Source organism: Rhyacophila brunnea, unplaced genomic scaffold, assembly GCF_057557595.1.
Source record: "Rhyacophila brunnea isolate RB1 unplaced genomic scaffold, BYU_Rbru_1.0 scaffold_6, whole genome shotgun sequence".
Taxonomy (NCBI): Eukaryota; Metazoa; Arthropoda; class Insecta; order Trichoptera; family Rhyacophilidae; genus Rhyacophila; species Rhyacophila brunnea.
In genome coordinates this window covers 2508850-2533298 of record NW_028233276.1, presented here as the reverse complement: position 1 = coordinate 2533298, position 24449 = coordinate 2508850, and the positions used below count along the sequence as shown (strand labels likewise).

General features: G+C 32.7%; 1 protein-coding gene across 1 annotated transcript in view; it reads right to left on the bottom strand.

Annotated features, from left to right (window-relative positions):
* LOC147065095 (uncharacterized) overlaps nt 1-24449 on the bottom strand; it is a 106238-nt gene that overhangs the window by 47136 nt on the left and 34653 nt on the right. Inside the window, exon 2 of the mRNA XM_085957109.1 lies at nt 8149-9772. Coding sequence (XP_085813235.1) covers nt 8149-9756 — 1608 coding nt within the window. The 5' untranslated portion in view covers nt 9757-9772. The remainder of the gene's footprint in view (nt 1-8148; nt 9773-24449) is intronic.

Here is a 24449-nt window from a genome sequence, read left to right as displayed (position 1 = left end):
AATCCAACGAAAACAGATAATTATGCATGAAAGAGTGTGCACAATTTTGTCGTATCTCCAAAAATATACTAAAACTATTATCGATAGGGTAAAGCAGGGCTTAATTGATTTTTTAATCAATTAGTGGTACAGTACAGTACCAGATAGATACAGTTAGATAATATCAGGCATCTTAGTAGATCGCACCCTAGGGATGGAGTCGTGAAAATGCAAAAACTTCATACATTCAGTGGTAAAAATAGTATTATTTCAATCAGATTTTGAAAGGAAGCCATTCACCAGATGCATATGCATTTGGAATCAAGTATGACAGTGTTAAAAATATGTAGCAGAACTACTTTATGACATTTAACAGCTCAAGGTTAACGGTTACCTGTAAGTTGTGCGTATGCAGTTCATCGTGGGACACTTATTCGTACGCCGCAGTACGTGAAACATGAGTTCGTATAACATTTTATCAAATGACGAGTTCTTCGTTGAACATTTCACCGTGGAATACATTTGTACGTATCTTAGAAAATGTGGCGATAGTTTAAAAATAATACTGTTCCAATTAGATTAACCCTAACCTAACCTAGTAAAGACATCTCATAAAATTTGCCACATGTTGTAGCATACGTACAAATATACTCCACACGGTGAAATGTTCAACGAAGAACTCGTCATTTGATTAAATGTTACACGAACACAATATGTTTCACGTACTGCGGCGCACTAATAAGTGTCCTGCGGTGAACTGTTTACGTACAAATTTCCGGATACGGCGGTGTTGTGTGTCATGAGCGGCCATGTTAAAAAGTAACTTTCAGTTAAGTGATATGTTGAATAGCCTTGCTGGAGCAGTTTCTAGAACTGCATATAAAAAACTCTCTATAGACTTCGAATCATATAAGAGAGGCAGACACAGTCATAGCAATAAGAAGACGTGTAGGATTTTGGAAAAGTAAACCAAAAATAAGATATTTTCACATGAGGATTATCAACTTAATTGAAAATTAAACGACATCTTACAAGGTAAAGAAAATGGAAAAAGAGTGTCGTAGTCAAGACCTAACACGACTAATAAGAAAAAAAAGAATAACAGATAGTTATAATATCAATTTTTTTTATTATATCAAAAACGTGAGATCATACAACTGGCCATACGATTTGAATTTTTATTACCTTTTTAATTTTATTGCAAAGAAATTAAAAAAAACTTGCAGAGAGCACTAATGAATTATTGATCTTGATTAAATAATTACTGTATTATTTTAAAATGATAATTAATTTGATTGTTTTCCATATTATTTCAATTTTAATCGACGTGTATCTTAATTTATGTGTCTATTTTAATAGGATTTGACAGAAATGCAAAAATATATTTGTAATAATTGAGAGCCAGTGTATCGTGTGTCCGAAAAGAATACTTTCGGGAAAACACAATTAAGATTTTTTACCCACTTGATTGATGTTTATGGAGTTTTGTTTTTAAGAATTTCAGATTTCTGTTGTAAACAGACTAAACAAGTTGATTGGCTTTAAGTGCACAATCTATCTTTTTTAGCAAAGTCGAACTTAATATGACACACTGGATTTATGAGGAATGTCCACCGTAATTTTGATTATATTTCAAACATAAACTTAATGACTTATTCTCTATTGAAAGCAGGGAACTCAGAAATAATGGGAACTAAAATACTCGACAGGTGTGGAGAAGCAGGCAAGCGATCTCGGTGTTGAAGAATATGGGATAAACTTCACGTGTCAAGAATACGTCACAAGTGCTCTCGGTTTATGTACTGACGTTCATTTAATATTGGTGTATTGAAGGTTAACACACACTATTGCACGTCTATAATGCTTGGTTTATTTTCGTAGGACACTCACACATTCAAAACCCTGCGTCAAAATGTACTGCATCAGGATATAGCCAATATATATTACTCTGTTCTCTGATTGAAAGTAATAACACACACACATTTTCGTTATCAACAAACCTGGCGTATACGTAGTAGAACTCCATTAGAATTATTTTAAATCAGGGTATTTAACAATTATATGATATTTAATTAATTAATTAATTAAAACTATGAAGATAGAGCCTTATAATTTAAGATTGTTGAGTTAAAACGTTGTAAGTGGCAATTAATAAGATCGCTTGATAGCAATTTATTTGAAATATAATAATAATATCAACAATTATTGTTTATACTATCGATTAATTCTATAGACCGAAGGTTCTTGATGGAATTTGAATTTTAATTCTAATGGATTTAAGTAATTTATATTGACAGTTATTTTGGGCTATAAATCCATCCTCAGCATGATCCAAAATCATAAAAATCGGACAGTAAATGCCAATGGTCTTTCAACAATTATATTTCAAATAAATTGCTATCAGGGTATCTTACAAATTGTCACTTACAGCGTTTTAACTCAATATTCTTTAAATTATAAAGCCTCTATTTTCATAGTTTTCTTTGATGTCATATAATTATTTCAATTGACGCTTAGCATATTTTAGACGAGTATTCATGAATAGAAATTAAATTTATTGGTCTTTCATGGATGCATGCAGAGTCGAATTTTATTTATCATTTTTACGCATTCTTCTATCGCGAACTATTAAAAAAAATACTTTTTATGACATGATCGGCCGCCAGATATCCTGCCAAAAGGTCACGACCAGATCTTCTAACCACCTATTATAAAAAAATAAATAAAAATAATTGTCGCTGCAAACAAGAAACGCAGGATTATTCGCAAGAAAGGTAAATTTCGACGACATATTAGTACGTTCGCGTCTCCGTGTAAATATTATTACAGAACATTATAATTTCAATGCCAAGATTTTTGGAATGGATTCGATGAAATCCTCATAAGATGATTTAATTAGCATTTATCGTATATTTCAGTGGCTTTCAAACTTAACTATGTTTTTTCAAGATTTTTGACGACGGATATATTATTTTCGTTTAAAATATAAGTGTCAATAAAAATCAATAAAAACTTTTTGAACTAAAAAGGTTTTTGAATGTTTCAGTAGTGTTATAACGGGATTTGATAGACACATTGATTTTGTTTCATAAATGACAGTTAATCGTAGCGGATTTTGAAAGAGGCTATAAAATTTTCATGCGGTTTAATAACGAATCCAACGATATATATATCTTAATTATTTCAAAATAGTGTTATAGTGGGTTTTGAAATTTAGCGACACATATATCCGTTTATATACCTTCTAAGTATACGCATATGTATTTAGTGACAATATATTTCCATGAACAGAAAACACAAGTTTAGTTTGGAACACGGTTCAAATCCATATGCAGTTTCAGTACTTATATGGATGGCGTCTAAGTCATAAATCTGCCGTCAAAGTCTTGGTCTATGGCCAGCGCTCGAAATGGATTAGTTTACGAACCGGAGCACTCGACAATTTTCTGAAGATATTAACATAGTTATCAAATTTTATGAAAATAAGTGTGTTAGATTGCATATCTAGCTCAGACGGTCAAATTATTTTTATACAAGGCGGAGCAATAACTTTATCGATTTCACGAACCGAAACGGCGCTCCGGTCATTTAGAGCCCTGTCCATGGCCGTATCCGAAAATTTGTACGTAAACAGTTCACCGCAGGACACTTATTCGTGCGCCACAGTACGTGAAACATGAGTTCGTGTAATATTTAATCAAATGACGAGTTCTTCATTGAACATTTAACCGTTGAGTATATTTGTACGTATGCTACAACATGTGGAGATGTCTTTACTAGGTTAGGTTTGGTTAGGGTTAATCTAATTGGAACAGTACTATTTTCAAACTATCGACGCATTTTGTAAGATACGTACACATGTATTCCACGATGAAATGTTCAACGAAGAACTCGTCATTTGATAAAATGTTATACGAACTCATGTTTCACGTACTGCGGCGCACGAATAAGTGCCCACGATGAACTGCATTCGTACAACTTACATGTAACCGTCGATGGCAACTGGCTTTCCTATTTCTATCTTATTAATCCTTTATGTGGTCGATAATATTGCTTTTAAGAAGGCAATTTGACTAGATGTTACACAAGAAAAAGTTACAATAACTATTTGATAATACTGAGGCATTGCAATACACCGAATAGTTACGTTACTTTGGTATATTGATTTTTGAGTCATAGTAATTAAGTAAATTAATGAATTGCAAATAAATAATTTGTGAATCGATCAACGATCATGTTATTTTCTATCATTATCGATTTCGATTTGTATCCGCTTCTTGAGGCAGATGATCTCATCACGAAAGGATTCGAAGTCGTAAGTTTTGTGTGTTTAAAAACCACGACAAGAGCAATCCGATGAGGTGGTAGGCATTTTTTTCTGTTTTATTCAATGTGCAAAGAAAAATTATTACCGTCAGACATGCGAATTCTGGAAAACGACAATTCGCACAAAATTTGCGTCGCATTATTACTAATTGTGATCACCTCTATTATTGATTCGCGGTACCGGTTAATTCGTCAATATATTCAGGTAGATTGTAAAAGAAACAAATCTTTTTTGAATTGCGATCAGTTACTACTGAATTTATTTTGTTCTCAGTGATAATCGTCTAATTTTATCAATTGGTTTAGGTCTTTACTACCCGACATTCTACTTTGCTGTATATTATTATAATCTCTCTTCTTTAAAAAATTGTAATAGTTAATTTTGGAATTTTTTTCTAAAGCGTTTGATTCTGAAGCCATGGATCGCGGGTTTGGATATCTGAAAAATTCACCTAACCAAACCGGTTTACTAGATGACTAAGGTTACATGTAAATTGTACGTATTACATTTCACCGTAGCACAGTTCGCCATGAGCTTTCTTGCTGAGGTGAAAAAAATACGCGTTGTTAGTGGAGCATTTTTATAGCCGATTTTGACAATATTCATGAATTCAAGAATGAAAACCTAACCTAACCAATCTAACATAATCTAACCAATCTAACCTAAAAAATAATCCAGTATATCAGCTATTTTCAAAATTTGTTTGCTGCTGGCTTCCTGTAAACCGACAAGAACCGTGTTTTATTTAGACATGAATTTTATCTTAGTACCATAAGACAGTCTTTAATATACGACCATATATTACCGATACAACATTTCACGGGGAAGTGTGATATAGCAAACTGTATACGTACAAATTGCCGGACACGGATGACTAAGCTACTAACAAATTGCATTTCTCGTAAAATTAACCTATTTTAGACGATACGAGACTATTTTAGATAAAAGAAACCTATTTTAGACGGCGGAGAGGATCTATATCGGTCTGTAAAGCCGATTAAATGAAAAAGATTTTTTTTAATCTGAAGTAATTCTATAATATCAAATAAAAACACAATATTTAAATTTTTAAAAAAGTTAAAGTTTGATCCCAGAATTGCACAACACGACTACTAACTAATGCTACATACAACTACTAATAATAATATTTGCCAATGTTTAATAATTATGACTAAAAAATTATTCACTTCTGTAATTTAATATGCTATTATATATTAAGATACTGGTATTTTTTGTTATGTAATTGTTTCTTATTAAAATAAAATTGATTTAAATGTTGAAATATGTAAATAATTACAAAATTAAAAATAGTTGTCGATATTCAGACGAAATATTTAATTAAATACATAATAATATCTTACGTGAAAGTGGCTTCCAATACTAGAGTAGGTATAGATTGGTAGATACATAATACGACGTTATTATAAGACTAGTTTAATAGAACTTCAATTATTATTGTTCCATGCCCCTACAATATTCCCTCTTTATTGTATGCTTTATGTGTGTGGATTTGCACTGTCATAGATAGCATTGCTAAGATAAACGGAAACTTCCTAAAGTCGGCCATTTATATTTTATAATCTTACAAATAAGGCAAAATTACAAATAAAATCAAATTTTCATGTTCATTTTCCAAAAAATTTGGGTGTGCACGTACAAACGCATTGAATATAGTTTTCACTGGCCAACAACAGAATAAATTATTCTATACTTAAATAAAATATACTGGTTCATAATATTATATTGTATTGCTTTTTTATGCACGATTAATGATAGCATTTCTTACTATATTATGGATAGTCAACAAGTAAATTAATTATATAATAATCACTACATAAATGCTTTTAATTGAATATATTTTAATATTACTACTATCGACCGAAGGTGCTTGATGGAATTTGAATTCTAATAGATTTAAGTTTTGTACTTAATCTAATTGAGTAGTTTTTTTGCTACCCGGGTTTCACCTTTCGGCATCTTCAGGCACTATGCAGACTCAAATGGAATAGTACAAAACTTAAATCCGTTAGAATTTGAATGTATTTTAGTTGCAGGTCATTCATTTACTTTGTTTTCTAGTACTATAAGATTAATGAATCATTGATGAACTATTATAAAAACGTTTTTATTTTCTGAATTAAGAATTTATTTTTGACAAAACATATAAAATATGACCGTAAATTAATTATTTCTTCAATTATTATTATTTGATATTTACCTACTGCTGTATTGATTTATCTAATAATAGACAATTTAGAAAAAAGCTGATTTGACACACATAGATATTGTGTTACTATTTTGTTTAACGATTTTAAGTTTTTTTTTTCAGCGGCGCGTGTAAGATGAGTTCGCGAAGATGTCATTTAAAATTAATTTACACATCGCCTTTGGCTCTTAAACAAATTAACTATTAGCGAATAGAAACAGGAAAACAAAAAAAAATAATATTACGCATTTTCAGTAAGAAAATGAGAAACTACTAAATAAAACTAATAACACTTAAACAGAATATTTGTATGCTTTTGTAATTTATAACTTACTGAAATGCGCACCTGGTAGATTGTGAGGTTTGGTCATAGAACCATTATTATTGACAATACTAAAACTTAGACCATGAGATCAACATCACAATAATTAATTTGGATGTCAAGAGGCACGTTTGAAAAATGAAAACATGCCTTATTCAATAATGCTACATTATTATCCGAATGAAGAATCGGGCCATCAGAAGAAGAAATTTTAATATCGAGTCATGTCAGGCTAGCATAGAAATTGTTCTATTCTGCCCACAACTCAAGAAAACGATTCAAACTGTCATCGATAAGGGAAGATTGTTGGTATGAGTCATTTATAGGCCATCCATGGACTGAAACCGTATGCGGTTGCTTATACTTAGCTTATTTTTTCTGGTCATGGAAATATATTTCCACAAAGTATATTATAAGCATCTGATCGTATCCGTTTATACTATACACTTACACTTACAAATTTAGTGAAAATATATTTTCATGAACAAAAATCATATGGCACACGGATCTAAACCGCATACGGTTTCAGTTCTATGGATGGCCTCTTAAACAGCTCGTGTAATTCTTTATAATAATATCGGGACATCGCTTGATCAGAACGTTTATAGGACTGACGGATATTTAGCTCTACAAACAGTCATTTAGGCTTGTAGTGTACTTTAGAGTGGTTCACTGCAATGGCGAAGGGTGGAGGTGGGCTGTTAATAGCCGACATAAATAGTGCACGCTAAACTTTATCAGTCATACGTATTTATTTTATTGAACTAAGACTACAATTATTTACAGATGGTGTTGGTTAGTTTTTAAAAAATAATTAAACCCTGCTTAAGCCAAACCACAATAGTTTTGGTATGCTATGGATGATCCGACAGAATAGTGTACATTTTTTCATTTCTAATTATTAGTTTACATATTACATAGTACACATGATGTTGGTTAGTTTTTTTTAATTCATTCCCCCTGCCTGAACCAGATAAAAAATATTATTCTATTTATAATATATCCAAAATTATGTATGATTTAATAGCATAATTTAAGATATTTTATAGATAAATGAACATTTTTGACTATTATCTATTATGGCTTGGGTTTCGCAGGGTATAATTGAATTTTACAAACTAACCAAAATCATCTGTAAATTGTAGTCTAGTTCAATGAAGACAAATACGTATGACTGACAAAGTTTATTGTGACCTATTTATGTTGGATCTGAATAGCTTACCTCCACCCTTCGCCACTGGGTTATAGTAATTATAGGAAATGGTGGAACTGACTTAATATTTATTATTTGGGAAAATATAATATTGGACTCACCCCTCCTCTAGCTTGAAGAATATTCTCTCCATATTCATTGACGTATCCGTTCACACAAATGCTTTTATCCACGCAAATGTTTCCTTGTCCAGTGCATGTAACAGTAAGCTCTCCTGCGGAGCCGGTAGTCTCTCCTCTGAACCCTCCTGCGGTCGCGCCTGGTGGATGAGGGAGGTTAGTAGGAGGCTTGTTGGGGATCGGTTGCACTGGTGGACGATTGGGAATTGGCTGTACTGGTGGCCTATTTGGAATTGGTTGTACGGGAGGCCTATTTGGGATGGGCTGCTGGCCAGGATACTTGGGCTTTGTTGGTTGCTGAGTGGGGAATCCTTGCTGAGTTTGTTGATCGAGTCCACAGAAAGGTCCAGAGCATCCGGCACCAGAATTTCCAAATCCGGAAGTGGTCACTTGACTTTGCTGACCGAAACCAGTTGTTGTGATCTGGCCTTGTGGCTTATTGCATGGGGTTCCTGATGCGCCTCCACAATTTGTAGAAGTTGATAACTGAACTGTATTTCCTACACTACCAGGTTTGCCGCCTTGTCCACTTGTGAAGCTGTTGCTTCCAAAGCCTGTTGATGAAATACTCGATGGGCCAGTTGCAGAGAATGATCCTGTGTGCTGAGAGCCAGTGTTACTTCCAACATATGTTGATTGAGAGCATGATCCGGCTTTGCCGCCAGCGCAGCCTGTCGTTTGACCAGAGATCTGACCATTTAAGAATGGATTGGCATCGATATTGATTCCTCCAGATCCACTGGTTCCACCAAATCCAGACTGTGATGCAAAAGAGGTTTGATATCCAGAAGATGATCCAGTTGCTCCTGGCTTGATGAATGCTGGAACTTTGATGTTACCATTCAAAAATGGATTCTTAGAGATATCAACTTTGCTGCCTGAGCTACCAAAGCTATTTGAGGTACCAGCGAAACCACTTGAGGCTCCAGTAAATCCTGATGCGAATTGACCATTTAATAAAGGATTTGATGCAATATCAATATTGTTATTAATTCCTCCTTCAGATCCCTTATTTCCAAAAGTGCTTCCAAACGGACAGGTATTGGTGCCGCAAGGAGACGTAAATGGTGGATTACCAAATCCATTAGCCTTAACCCATTTTTCATAAGTAGCATGAGCATCTCTGAATGGGGAGTCTTGAGCTGCCCACCAGAAGGGTCCATTAGCTGGAATATTTCCACCGAAAGCCGCGTTAATATCAGCAGCTTGCAGCGCGAACTTCTTATGAAGCTCTTCAGGACTTAATGCCGCTGGATTAGTACCTCCCAATCCTATGGCTGTTGGGTCTCCGAACTGATGAGTGACTTTTCCGTCTTCTAAAGTCACGCCAGCGCATCCTGAGGCAGAATTACACCCTTTATAAGATGCTTTGGTTTTCACGACTGGTTCTGACGCGAAGGCTTGTTGGTCACCAGCGCCGAATCCCGAAGAGAAAGACTTCTCGTAATTGGACCCGAACGATGACTCATGATGGTAGTTTCCCGGCGATCGTGCCAGTCTTTGGTGGGCGGCTGCCTGTGTGTATGTCGTTAGGGACGTTGCGCAAAGAACGCACGCCAAGGCCAACGTCACTGCTGACCCACGCTTCATGTTGCGGCTGGTGATTCTGTAATAAAAGAAAAATACCTCATTAGTATCATCTGTTTATTTCATTCGTATCGTCTTCCAATAATTATTAGGGTACTGTCCGACAGGAAGATCTAGGCAATAACCGGAAGTCGCTGGAGTCGAAATGCGATTAACTTAATAGGATGGGGCTTGTTAGTTCACAGTTTTAACACGTGGACAACTCGTTGTTAACCGGAAGTCGTTGCAGTCGAAGTGCGGTTAAAAGTAAAAGGGGCTTATTAGTTCACAGTTTTAACACGTTGACTAGAAGATCTTGTTCGACAGTACCATCCTCACCAGTGCTGCTAACTGGTATTCACAAAAATATGCCGGAATAGATAGGCTAAGAGAATAAGCTAGATGCCAGAATAAAATGCTAGATTTTTTCAAAATTGAAAAAAACTAACATTAAAAAAATGTGTTACCATTATTATAAATAAACATCGATTTTACAAAAAGAAGGATTAAAAAAGAATTAAGAATTTTACAACTAAGACAACAGGTAATAAAATATAAAATAAATGTAGGTAAGAAATTTAGTCGTAATTTTGGATGTAGTATTTAGTGTTTTTAATTATAAGGTGTATATAAATATATTATTTGTCTTGATTTAGCTTTCTGTAACGCTGCGCAAGATACAATATACAGACGCACCCACGGTATCTCTCTATATATTATGTATCTGGTGTAATATTCTAGCTTTATTACGAAGAGTTTTAAGCTGTGTGCGGTGTCTAAAAATGCTAAATTTAATGCCACACGCCAGATGGAAATTTTACAAGCTAGATGCCTATTTAAAAGGCAAGAAAAACGCTATGTTGGCGACGTGAATCGTCGCGTGCACAGAACAGATAATAAATAGAATACCGATAGGCAATATTCAATAAGCCGCATGGTGAAGCAGGCTTTTGAATGTGTGAGTGTCCTACGAAAATGAAGCACGCATTATGCACGTGCAATAGTGTGTGTAATACACCACATTAAATGAGCGTAAATGCATAAACCGAGAGCAGTTTTTAGTATTCGACGTAAAACGTATTCTTAACACGTGTGTAAGTTTAACCCGGATTCTTCCTTACTCGAGTCGGTTACCTGCTATCGCCTTACCCGTTGTGTATTTCAGTTCCCATTATTTCTGAGTTCCCTGGTCGCGTGTATTTGAAGAATGATTTTACTCGAGACAAATAATTAAAATCACTCTATGATAAGATACTCGATATTATTTGCTTGGGTATAGACAGAGTATATAAACATATTTTAATAACAAGACACGTAAATTGTTTCACTCTTGCTACGCTAAGTTAATATGTAAGCAGCAGGTAAAGTATCAAAAAAATATAATTATTTTTTATCTTGTTAAAACTTAATAAGCAATTATAACAATAGGTAATTATGTAACCCGGATCTTAACATTAAACATATGAACACAACGTACAACATAATAATATAAACATAAACAGGTGTTGCCTGCCATGTCAATTGCAATTTTTTTGTCATAAAAAAAATATTTTTATTGAATAAAATAATACATTTAATGTAAAAAATTACTTGTCAGATAGTTTTTATTAAATACTTGTTAAAATGTAATAATATACATAATGTGGAGGTTATTTATCTATTTTTAATAATGGTTATAGATTTTTTATATCTATTTACGTGTATTTTAAAATATACCTACACTTTGATCTGGCTACACTGCATTAACATTGTATTTATTTTATAAAAGAGGTTCACATGGCAATAATATCGTTAAAAAATAATAGCGTCATTGTTCCCAAACCACAAAATGTATTTAAATACTAGTATGTGAACCTGTCATAATGATTTTAAATATTTGTCAGGTGTATAAAAATGTACCTATATGTTATTTTTTTATCAGCATTTAAGCAATATTAACTACTAAAATAATTACTAGGTTGCAGTGCCACCTGTCAATATTATTGATGTAGAACTAAGCCACATCTATCAAACTATTATGAGAGTATCCTATTATTTTATTTTCCCCGACCCGGTTAAAATAAACTAATCATTTAGTTTCATGAACTTATAGCTATTCATATTTCAAATTTAGAATGTGCGTTGACAAGACATACGTTACATTCTTTCACTATATTTTTTTAAATACGTATTATCCCATCTCGCTCTTTCCTACGCATTCACATATATTTTCTCTCGTGCGTTATAGATAAATAGAGACAAATATGTATAAAAGGTGATGATAAAATAATAAACATGAATAAAATATTATACTATGAAATTTTAAAATCATATATTATCGCATTAACCTCATCAGGCGGCGGGAGAAGCCGCGTCGCGAACCTTTGATTTTGTTCGATTTATACTTGAGACCACTGTAGCGAGAGAATGCCTCATGTGATTGGATTAATTCTGCTGTCAATTTGTGCGTAAAAAAACATACTAAGAGGCCATCCATGGACTGAAACCGTATGCGGTTTAGATCCGTGATCCCTACTAAACTTATTATTTTTGTTCATGAAAATATATTTTTACTAAATTTGTAAGTGTAAGTGTATGGTATAAATGGATACGATCAGATGCTTATAATATACTTTGTGAAAATATATTTCCATGAACAGAAAAGATAAGCTTAGTATCGCACACGGTTCGAAACCGCATACGGTTTCAGTCCATGGATGGCCAATAAGTAATGCAGCAACAAAAAATTTCATTTCTATGCACAACAATGGCTGTACTGAGTAAGAAACAAAAACTTGGTAGAGCTTATAATAGTAATACTGGCAGACAGCTTCGAAATTGGTGGACCAAAATGTATGGCGTAACTGAAAAAGTGCGTAAGTTATATTTATATGCTATGTTCTGTGAGTGATATCTAGAATATCATCATTTTTTTTAAAATAGAATTCTTAAAAACCATTCTTTTCTCCGTGAAAAACTGCTCGGCACGTCAGACAGTCGAAAAATGATATTTGGAAAATTTTGGCACGCGTACATAAAATCGCCAACCCTGATGTATAAGGTTTAAAAGAGTGCCAATAATGTTAAATAATGTAAAAAAATCATAGATAAAGACATACAACATTACACATATTACATTTGCGTGTGAATAGTTAAGTTATTATCGCACACATTATGAAGATGAAAGATGAGTACTGTATGTACGTGTACCCACCCATTCAATGATAAACCTCTAACTGAACAATGCCCAGAGGCTAAGAAAAAAAAACTAATAAACGTCTTTAGCAAACGATTTAACTAACAACACAAAAAATACTTGACACTTAGGCAACAAAATGGGGTACAGAAGTGCTACTTGTCACTGTAACGTATTTTTAATAGACAACAGTTTAGCACAAAAAATATGTATAGTAAAATGGCGTAGAAATAACTCCGAAACATTGTTAATACTCGTACGTAGTGAAGTGCTATATTGTAGTGACACTATGGATATCCACTGACTAAATTACAAAACATGCAATTTTAAATAATTTACAGAAAGTTTACCATTTAAAAAGGAAAAAAAAATCAATGATAAACTGAGTGTATTAAATAATGCTGAAATCATCCAATTTATACAAAACACAAACAGAGAAATAAACATATAAATAGAATGTTAGTTGTGATCAGCGGGTCTATTCTATACAAAAGGCTGTTTTCGTCCGCTAAAACCGCTAACTAGGGTATGTTTGTATCAAATTACTAACACGTATTGTAACAATTATAATTAGCCGGCATTAATTTGTTGCAATCAATGATATATTTTAACGGCATGCCTCCTGCCTGTGCTAAAATTTAGAGCGTGAGCTATAGTGAGAGAGCGAGAGAGAGACAGTTTCGACTGATTAACTGATTACAATACAATTACAATTATAATAATATTTCAATATAAAATGTATGTAACAAATACTAACACATTATCACGTCAGCACGTTAGCGGTCGATAGTCGCCTTTGTATAGAATAGACCCGCAGGAATTTATAACTACACACCATCTAATTCTAATACATAGAATTGTTTGACCATGTCCGATCCCGATAAGATCATAATAAATATGGGCCTGCACAAGGGATTACAATATCGAATGAAAATACCAATACTGGTATTTCGGTATTTCATATTGAATACCGGTATTTTAAGAAGATGAATGTAATTTATGCTATTATTATATTTTTAGTGTACCTTGTGTGATCGTTTTCTGTAAATCAAAGGTAGCATATTTGTCAATTATTGATTTTTTTATTAATTTGTAGAGCAAAATTCACATGTGAAATGAACCAGTGTGCGTGAAATGAGCATTTTTCTTCTAAATTGTAGCCTTATAAGGACCCCGTTTACACGTGCATGAATTTACTGCTGACAGTACGCATTATCGCGGCTATAACAAAAAATGTACGTGTAAATACGTATTATCGTACTAATTGCAAGATTGCATGGATGAATCAAAAAAGTTCAGAAGCTTCTAAATTTTCAAGCGACAATTGGACCGTGAAATATCTGCGTCTGCGCAGTAGATCGATAGTAGCGAACCTGTCGGTAAAAAAAATGAACTACACCGCGCAGAGACTCATTTTGATGTTAACCGATTTTCACGACCTGTAAAATAGTACCCTAAAATGACAACCTAGCGTCTTGCTTACGCTTGAATAATACGATTGGCGAAAAAGTCAGCACTTGTCCGTGTAAATAGTTATTATTGCGATAGTTTAAAATACACACCATTGGTGCAAGTAAATCCATGCATGTTTACAGGCACTATTAATGCTTTCTGCATAACTACACTCAATACTAGATTATTGTTTTCAATATAGATTTGTTACTATTGTCAATGCGTAAATATGTAGCAAAAGGTAGTATTCCTGTGTAGGTAGGTAGGTATATTTCTCAGGCTTAGAGTAACAGATGTTGGGTAATGTGAATGATAAGACTATGAATGAAATGACTTCCATGAATGGATTCGATCAATGAGAAAAAATCTGAACGGTTTACATAATAAATTATATTTTTAATCCGTAATTTTAGTGTTAAAGTAATCCCAATTATAATAATTGAAGACATAGCAGTTAATGGGTGCTCAATTGCAAAGAGCGTGACTGATTATTATTAAAATATCATAATAATTCTCACATCATGATAAACTGGTAAAGTACACACTTTACACATAATTGGTCAAATTAATCCTGATTACGCCTCTGTTTTACACAATTTATTACTTCGAATGCGATTAAGTACATACTTATTTACAAGCAGGAATATTTTGAAATAAATGATGTATTTTCTCCATGATTATAATAATTATATTTTTACTTAGATTTTTAGGTTACCTACGAATAGTTAGCCAATTTATGTTTATATTCAAGAAGGATTATCAATTATTGTAATTTTATTATCGAAGACTTAATATTAAAAGTCCAGTCGTGGTATTAAACGGCGAGTTCCGATAGTAGTGCTACTCGTAGTTATTGGGTTACCTTGAATGAAATGTTAAAATAAAATAAATTAGATACCTAACTTAATAAACTATTTCTTTTATTCAACGAATAATCACAATATTTGAGAATGTAATGTCGGGTACTAATTAGCGAGCTGTAACTCGAGGGCTTAGTGTCAAACAACACTATCTACAAAAGTGCAACTTTACAGGAGAGCCAAAAATCGTTATTTTAGATTCTTGTAACTCAACAAGGGAAATGTTTATTTAAAACCTAATGTTAATATTTTATAATTTTTTGTGTATTGTACATTTATCTTGCTAATGATGATGTTAAAATTTATAGGGATAGTTTAAAAAAATATATGAAAACAAGGGTTACTTATGTAGTTAGCGTTAAACTTTACTGACGATTTAATAAGAAATTAGAAAAGATTGACATAACGTTGTTTGACTATAATGTAGCCATAAATGTAAAATAACGTTATCTCAAAAAAAAAAAAACTTTTTTGTAGATAATGTTGTCTGACTTTAAGCACTCGAACTGTGACCGCTGCAGATACAGTAACCAGTATGGACGCCAAATAACTAGTTCGCGAGCCTAATAAATAATTATTTTGCATCTAGAGTTCAAGTACAGTTACAGTATCTGGATCGGTTACGGCTCGCTAATCAGTAGCTGGGTTAACATTCTATATTATATTGAACACATACAATATAATATAGCCAACATTAGTGCAATTTGATAAATATTTCATGTAAGAACTAATAGTTAAATACGTCATAATTAAGTAGGCTGTCTATAGCTAAATTGGTTAGAGCACATTAGTGCGAATTCAGTGGTTACAGGTGCAAGTCGGGTGTCGTAGTATTTTTTTTTTCCTAGTGGGTATATATATTAGATGCTTTTAAATGATGTATGTTCATATTAAGTAACCTTGATAAAGCTAGAGGAAAACCATAACTTTAGGGGCTGGACTAGAAAGACGTATTCTCTAGCTAGAGTATAGACTCAATGTTATGGCATGTACAAGTAGCTATACAAAACTGAATCATGGAGAACGATATCGGAGACCACACCTGTCTGTCGCTGTGATGCAATTAATCAATAATAATGTGAATTAAAATCTGTTTACGGCAATTTATATTTTATGTTAAATTCTTGCAATAAAACGTGATAAGTTCCGGTAGGTAGCAACATACATTCTTCTTCCATATTACAATAAGTTGACCTGGCCAAAAATTGCGAAATCGCCATTATGTTATCGATTACGATCTATTGTGTGTTTCAACTTTTACCTTGTTTATGACTCACACTTATGTAAATCAACAATAATATCGAAGAAGACGCCTCTAAAGAGAGTTGCCATGTAATAACATTTTGTGCAGAAATGTTTAATTTTGGTGATGCCGTATTTCAACCGCTTCCTTTTTGGGCGGAACCATAAACAAGAATCTCCCAAAACCCACAGACAATAAGGAAACGTAAGTAATCCAAACGTAGTATTACCATAAATTCCGAATCCGTTTCTTAAAATAGAGAGAAGACGTTTTTATTATGCATGCATTTATTTTTATTGCACTACATTTAGGTTTTAATTATTTTTTTTATAAAATGTAATAAAACGGACAATTTGAATAATCAAATTCCAACTTATACGCGGTGTAAATGTCAATTTAGCTCATTCGTTGTATAAGAAGTCCTTTTTTTTAAATTTTGCTATTTAATTTTCTGATTACGCTGTTTTTCTATATATTATATACATATTATTATTAATATGTGCATTGGTAAATTATTACCCATGCAATGAATTACTTCAAGGAATCGCGACGGTCCGTTCATACATTAAGAGCATACTTCAGTGAAACGGCAAATAATTTTCAACTATATGTGCGACGAAATTTCGGACTCGCTGGCAATCGGAGAGCGAAAGTCGAGCTGTGAACACGTTAATTTGTTTTGTGATGGCGACGGGGGAATTAATTCTTAAATCGTGTAAAGATGACTAAACAGACCGTTTACTTGAAAAAGAAAACATGTTAATGAACATATTATTATTATTACTAATATAACAATAAACATAACATTAAATGGACGTAGGTATGTTGAATTTTTATGACAAATTATGTTTTGTTCTGCACGCGTCGTTTGCACAAGCTTCCGGTCGCGTAGTCACGATCGTTTTAGACCGTGCCCCAGCTGAAGTATAGCCTTAACCAGATCCTACCGTCAATTAATTATCATATAAAATCAACAAAAGTTTGGTTTATATTTTGTAAAGTTCGTAGCGACACATTATTATTATTATTTAATATTGAATAAAAATATTATAATATCTACATTAAAAATAATAATTCATTATAGTTATTACAATCTAGATAAATAGTGGAAAGATCGGAACCAGTCCTAAAATAAGTATTCGCCACAGTGGAAAGGCCAAAGAAATGACAACTTCAGGTAAATCAAGCAAACATAAAAATATACATGTCTCTGAATGAAGCTCATGGGTACGAATTGACTCAATGTCGGCGAACTCATGTATTTTATGGGATCACGCACTATCCCTCAAAACACCTTCAAGTTAGCAGAATATTTTTATTATTCTGGCAAACAAATAATACAGTGTTTTATAGAGACACTTCAATCAAGAGTTCTGTAAAAAAACAAACTAAAATAAGGCTTAAAAAAACCTTCATTGACTTATGGGCTGGAATGTTTGGTTAGATCTAACGATCTTTGTACATAACCTAATTGTTTCACCTGACCAATATTTTTTTCCTCTCTAAAAGTGAATCATAGGTATGTATATAAAATATTATATAGTATTTTAAATAAACGATGATCTGACAATTTTATCTATCAAAAAAAATTAATAATATAAAACTAATTATGTTATTTGTGTTCATCCATACGTATGTGAATAAAAAAAGGTGTTATTTCACTTAAATGATGAATAATTTTAAATAATAAAACAATTCTTATTAAAAATCATTACTAACGTCCTTCAAATTGCTATTATTATAGATCCGTAATACATGTGAGATACTATCATAATTTTATTTATAAACGTCTCATAAATTTTAATTTATAATATTATAATAATAGGTATAATTATGTAGGTAGTTATAGAGATGATTAATAGAGGAATTGTGCGTTTGATGTTGGATTCATATTATTATGTCCAAAACATCACTTATTTTTTTTTAAATTACCAATGATTATTAAGTGTTTAATATCACTTCCAAATCCTGGCTATAAAGAATAAGATTTCAAAAAGTAATTTGAAAACCTTATTTATATAAAGATGGTAAGAACCTAATTATCTGTGTATATGAATTACTATATCACTCACAAGTCATCATAACGAATAAAAGAAAACATAAACCTATATAATATATAATACATTCTTAATGTTGCTATCTGTAAATTTTAGTGGAGATAAAAAAAAACAACAAATTGTCGAGCCGGCTTAGCCGTCTGAGAATGAGATTGAATATGAACTGATAGATTCGGAAGTGGATAAAACCAGGAAAGTTAGAAATAATGGGAACTGAAATACTTAACGGGTAAGGAGAAGCAGGCAACCGATTTCGAGTATGGAAGAGTACGGGATAAATTTAAACACGTGTCAAGAATACGTCATACGTCAAATACTGACAACTGCTTTCGGTTTATGCATTGACGCTCATACACACAATATTGCACGTCTATTATAATGAATGCGTGGTTCATTTTCGTAGGACACTCACACATTCAAACCCCAGTGTCAAAATTTACTGTATTGGTATTATAGCCTATCGGAATTCAATTTATTATCGTTTCTGTGAATAAAACCATTCCTGCTCTGTAATGTATGTGTATATGTGGACTATTTTATAATATTTAGCTTTGTATTGCTGGAAATATTCTTATTCTTATTATATTCTGCACAATTTTTCTTTACCTTATGAAAAATTTTCAGTAAGGGGTCGTCCATATATGAAAAGGGAGAGGAGTTTCATAATATATTATTTCCATGATTATTTTTTTTTTCGTCAAAAATATGACCAAAATTTGTGAAGTGTGACGTTGGGTAGAGAGGGAGATCAAAAATACCGAATGTCGACCACTAATTTAAATGAAAAAGTTTTCGTTGACTGTCAATCGATATTTTTATAAATAATGTAATATTAATAATTAATTTTTCTATTAGCTTGATGGTCACTCTGTATTAATAATAATTTTATTAGATACACCTGTTAGATAAATAAATAAATGCATTGCAACTTTCTTTTCATGTCAATTTGTATTGTAACAAAACATTCATAACTCAATTAAAAAAATATTGACATCTGTCAATTTGTACAGTTCGCGAATTACGCCCAATGTATGGATAATTTGCACAGTGGCGCCCGGTGTAATTCAATAATATAAAATCGAAAAACTATAAAATCATCAAAGTTGCGTAGTCATTGTTTCATACTTTTTTTTGTAAGAAGTAGGTATGTATTAAATTATAATTAATTTTACAATTCATATCTGGGTTTTCATCCAACTTGTAAACGTTGAAACTAATAAATACCCAAGTAATAATAAATAATAAACCAAGCAGATTTTTTTTCAATTAATTTCATATTATATAATAATCATCTCTAAAATTTTTCTTTTCTTTCAAAATAATAAAGTAAGTTTTTCACATTATAAAAAAGCTAATTACAGCTGAAAACACACATTTTCAATAGTTTTCGACATTGCTTCTAGTATGGTGTTGCCTTTCAGCAACAAATTGTATTTTTGAAATTTTTTTTTATATGAATGAAATTTTATTTTAAAAAGTGTGCTAAAAATAGTTACAGTTTTTATTCACAGATGCCACTGTGAATTTATAATAATATTAAACATTAAAATAAATATGATTAATTTAGGAAACCTACATTAATTGTTTGCCTTCATGCATTTAAGGGTTAAGTGCAATGATACACTATTTAACGGGTTAATACAAGTTAATGTTGCTTAGACTAATAAATACGTAGTTATTATATTATATGAATGGATAGTTTCTAAACTTGTGTCTTACGATATTTTTCAATTCAGGCCTACGGATATAATTTAAATATTGAAAAAAATTATAAACGTATTTAAAAATATATATATTATATATTATTTACTAACGATCTCTTATGAAGTTAGTTGATATTACATCAAACAGGGGTTTATAATAAATGTATTGCAAAATCTCCGCCACTGCGCTAGTGTAATTATAAATTTAGACGTCGGCCAAGATGGACGGGTGCCAGTTTGTTTTTTGCAGTAATTATTATTAAATTATGATATTACAAACTCATAATAACATGACTGACGTCTTCTTCCGTGTTCGGACCCTCGTAACAGCGATTTACATAACTCCCGATGGATCGCAGAAGATAAAATAAACACAATGAGAGACTGTCCGACTACTTGACAAAGAAGATAACAATATTTAATGTTTTATTATCGTATCGGTGCGAACAGCCTTGAACCCGCCATGTTGTTTTAAGAATCCGCAATTATGGAGAGTCATAGACAATCGCGTGCGTCCACGGCGGAAATTCCGCGTTTTCAGCGATGCTATGACGGATTATCTATGGGAAAGCGCACGCATCAAGGCATGTATTTATTTTAAAAAAATCGTTTAAACCATTCTGTATTATTACATTATGCCTCAAACTTGCTATACCTACTTTGACTACGAACTTTGTACGTATCTAACAATCTTAAAAGATTAGACATTTAACTGGAAATTCGGAGAATATTTCGAATTAATAGAATACAACGTTAATATTCGACGACGTACAATGATAATAATAGTAATATGAATAAAGTAGATACAAAAATAATGTTGAAGTTCTCAATTGAATGGGGAAGGACCGAAAAGTTCTGTGGCTATTTTATTTTATTATTTGTGGCTTAAGAACCTCCGTGATTGGTACGAGTGCAGCTCCACTAAACTGGTCCGGGTAGTAGACGACCTAAGATCGCCTTGATGGTGGTTGACCTCCGCTAGGGGATGTCACAATAAGAAGAAGTGGAAAAAATGTGATACCTTACACAGGTAAATCGTGTCCGGATACTTGTACGTATGCAGTTCGCCGTATCACACTTCCCCATGAAATGTTCTATCGGAAATATATGGCCGTATATTAAAGTCCGTACAACCTCTTTGGGTCGTATTATAGTACTGACTAAATAAAACACGGTTTTTGTCGGTTTACACTTTACAGGAAGCCAGCAATAAACAAATTTTGAAAATAGCCGATATACTGAATTTTGTTAAGTTAGGTTTTCGTTCTTGAATTTGCCAAAATCAGCTATGAAAGTTGAATTAATGTTCAGGTTGAATCTGGTAAATTGGAGACCGGATAGTATACGGTCATCTCTTTCCAATAAGAAAGCGAAGCACAGCGAACTGTGCCACGGTGAAATATTTTACGTACAATTTACATGTAATACAGGTAAATATAAGGAATCTTGTGATTGCAACTGCCTGAAAATTAAAAGACAACTGAGGAGCTGGGATTCGATTATCTAAATTCTAGTGGGAGTAATTGAACAAGCAGCCCTTTTAGACTACATGATATCACGTGATAAGTAACCTACCTAGTACTTATTGTGTCGTGACAGCTTGTAAGTTATGCCACACATTTTGCGACAAGAAGGCATTATATTTATTTAAAATTAAATTCTACTGACCACTCGTTTATTAAGTAGACAATATGTCTGTCTAGGATTTAAAATACAATATTTAATTATAAAGAAAGATGAATATTATTTTATTGTTAAATAAATATTGGTCATTATATGCAAATCAAAACCAATAAATAGAATATTTAGAAAACTAAATATACTCATTCCTCATGATTTAATACCGACTTAGGTATTCAATACTACTTTGATGACATTGTCATAATACTCGTAAATAGTTTACGGAAGATAAACTTTAAAAATTATTATTCCAAGTGAGCAGATATTTACACAACACATTCGTAAATATTTATTTGAACAGTGTTATTTATTATTTTAAATAATTCTTACGTACTGGAAAATTGCGTCATTAAATTACTGATGCGGGGAAAACCCGTTTTCAAGATTTTTTTGTTCAATTTACGGAAAATAAATTATTTATGGATCATAATATAATATGTCTCATGACCTTTTTTTTGCAAAATCGGATGAAGTGATCGTCGGAGTAAATCGAATGCATTGGCATTTTGAATTGAATTTTATAGAAGCGTTTTTTCTGTTTTAATCTATTAACAAAAATTAATGGTCGTAATTACTACTGTATCAAATAATATCTACATAATCTCCCCATCTTATTCTACTCTTCCCGGTTCGTCGATTCAGCTGGTTTAGAGCAATTAAGAGTAGGGGACACTCAGATCACTTTAGTATTTGGTAGAAAAACATACCAACAGGTCTCAACGATATAATGCTCAGTGGTTAATTAGGAGTTGCCTGTCTATGTCACACCACGAGAAGTCGCACCAAAGTTAGATATTGGTGCATACAAGTTTGATACGGTCGAAAGTTTCATATACCTTGGATCTCTTGTAACTCGACATAATGATATTACAGAAGTAATCAATAAGAGAATCATTTCTGCGAATAAATGCTACTTTGGCCTGTTAAGACATTTTAAGTCCCGCATACTATCTCGCCGAACTAAAAGCACTCTTTACAAGACACTTGTAAAGCCGGCGCTCACCTACGCATCGGAAACCAGGACATTAGCTCTGAGAAATGAACGAGCCCTGAACATCTTTGAAAGAAAAATTCTCCGCCGTATATATGGACCGATCAGGGATGGCACCAATTGGAGGAGAAGATATAATGCTGAGCTCTACGGGGTCTAGGACGATTTGGCACCGGACAACTGGACGCCACGGAATTCGAAAATAAATAGACGTTAGGTACTTACACGTACTTTAAAAAAATATATTCAATATTATTATGTATACTTCAATGATTATATTATGATTTAATAATTGGTAAGAATGTAAATATGCAGACGTAAACAATGATTTAATCGTGCATATGTTTAAGTTCCAACGAAAAAAGAGTTTTTTATTTAATATAAAGCCTTAGGCATGGTAATTCTCAATCCGCGATAAAGAATACATTATGTTAAGAGTAAAATGAATTCAATCTACTAAGTAGTAGATAGAAACTGATTAAAATACCTCCTCTACACGTGTCTACGAAAGTGCGGCGTCCAATTGTCCGGAGGACAGTCGTCCCATTCCCGCTCTACGGGCTGTACGAAGATTGCAGCGCAGTTCAATCAAATAAAATTGGGAGATTGCGATGGCCAGGTCATGTGCACCGTATGAATGATAATGAACCGGCAAAGAGAGTGATGTCCAGCAATCCAATAGGACGTAGAAGAAGAGGGAGGCAAAATATTCGCTGGTTGGATGGAGCTGCCAGTGACTGCCGTATTCTGGGGGTACCAAATTGGAAAGCGGCCACACTGGATAGGGACAGGTGGAGGGAGCTGTTGGAGGAGGCCAGGACCCAGACCGGGTTGTCGCGCCCCTGATGATGATGATGATGGTTAATCAGGAGCATCGAATATAATCCTCATTTATGCATTAGGTATATGCAAAAATACCGGGTAAAGACCAAGAATTAAAAAATAATAGGTTTCGCCTTTTCTAGTTTTTGGTGTAATAAACCTGTTTGACAAGTGAGGTTTTAAATTTATCACAATCAAGGAAATACAATTTAATATATTTTAAGGATACGTACATAAAATTATATTTAATTACAATTCTTGAAATATAAATCAATAATTTGAGAATTTAAGAATGGTTTAAGTATTCATAAAATGATTTTTACCATTGGTCATAACAGTTTGCTTATTATATTAAATTATTATATCTCCAGTTTTGTATGTTTTGAGAAAATCGAATCTTAAGATTTGAGATGCATGAAAAATGTATCTACATATTATTTTTTTGAATGGCAATATTTTTACAGCATACAGAATACGATACAGACGAACGTTTTGTGTATGTTAACTCAATTTAAACAAAAGCTGGACATACAATATTATCTTTGCACTAAGGCATCGATAGATAAGTAAGTACGCCTACGATGACCGAGCATCTTAAGCGTCGGTTTATAATGTCGTGGGTCTGGCAAATACACATATTATTTTTAAATGTCCGGAATATCCAAAAATATTTAAAAATAGGTGCTAACAAATGGGGCTTAAATGTTTCAAAATTGTCTGAAACAGATAGATAT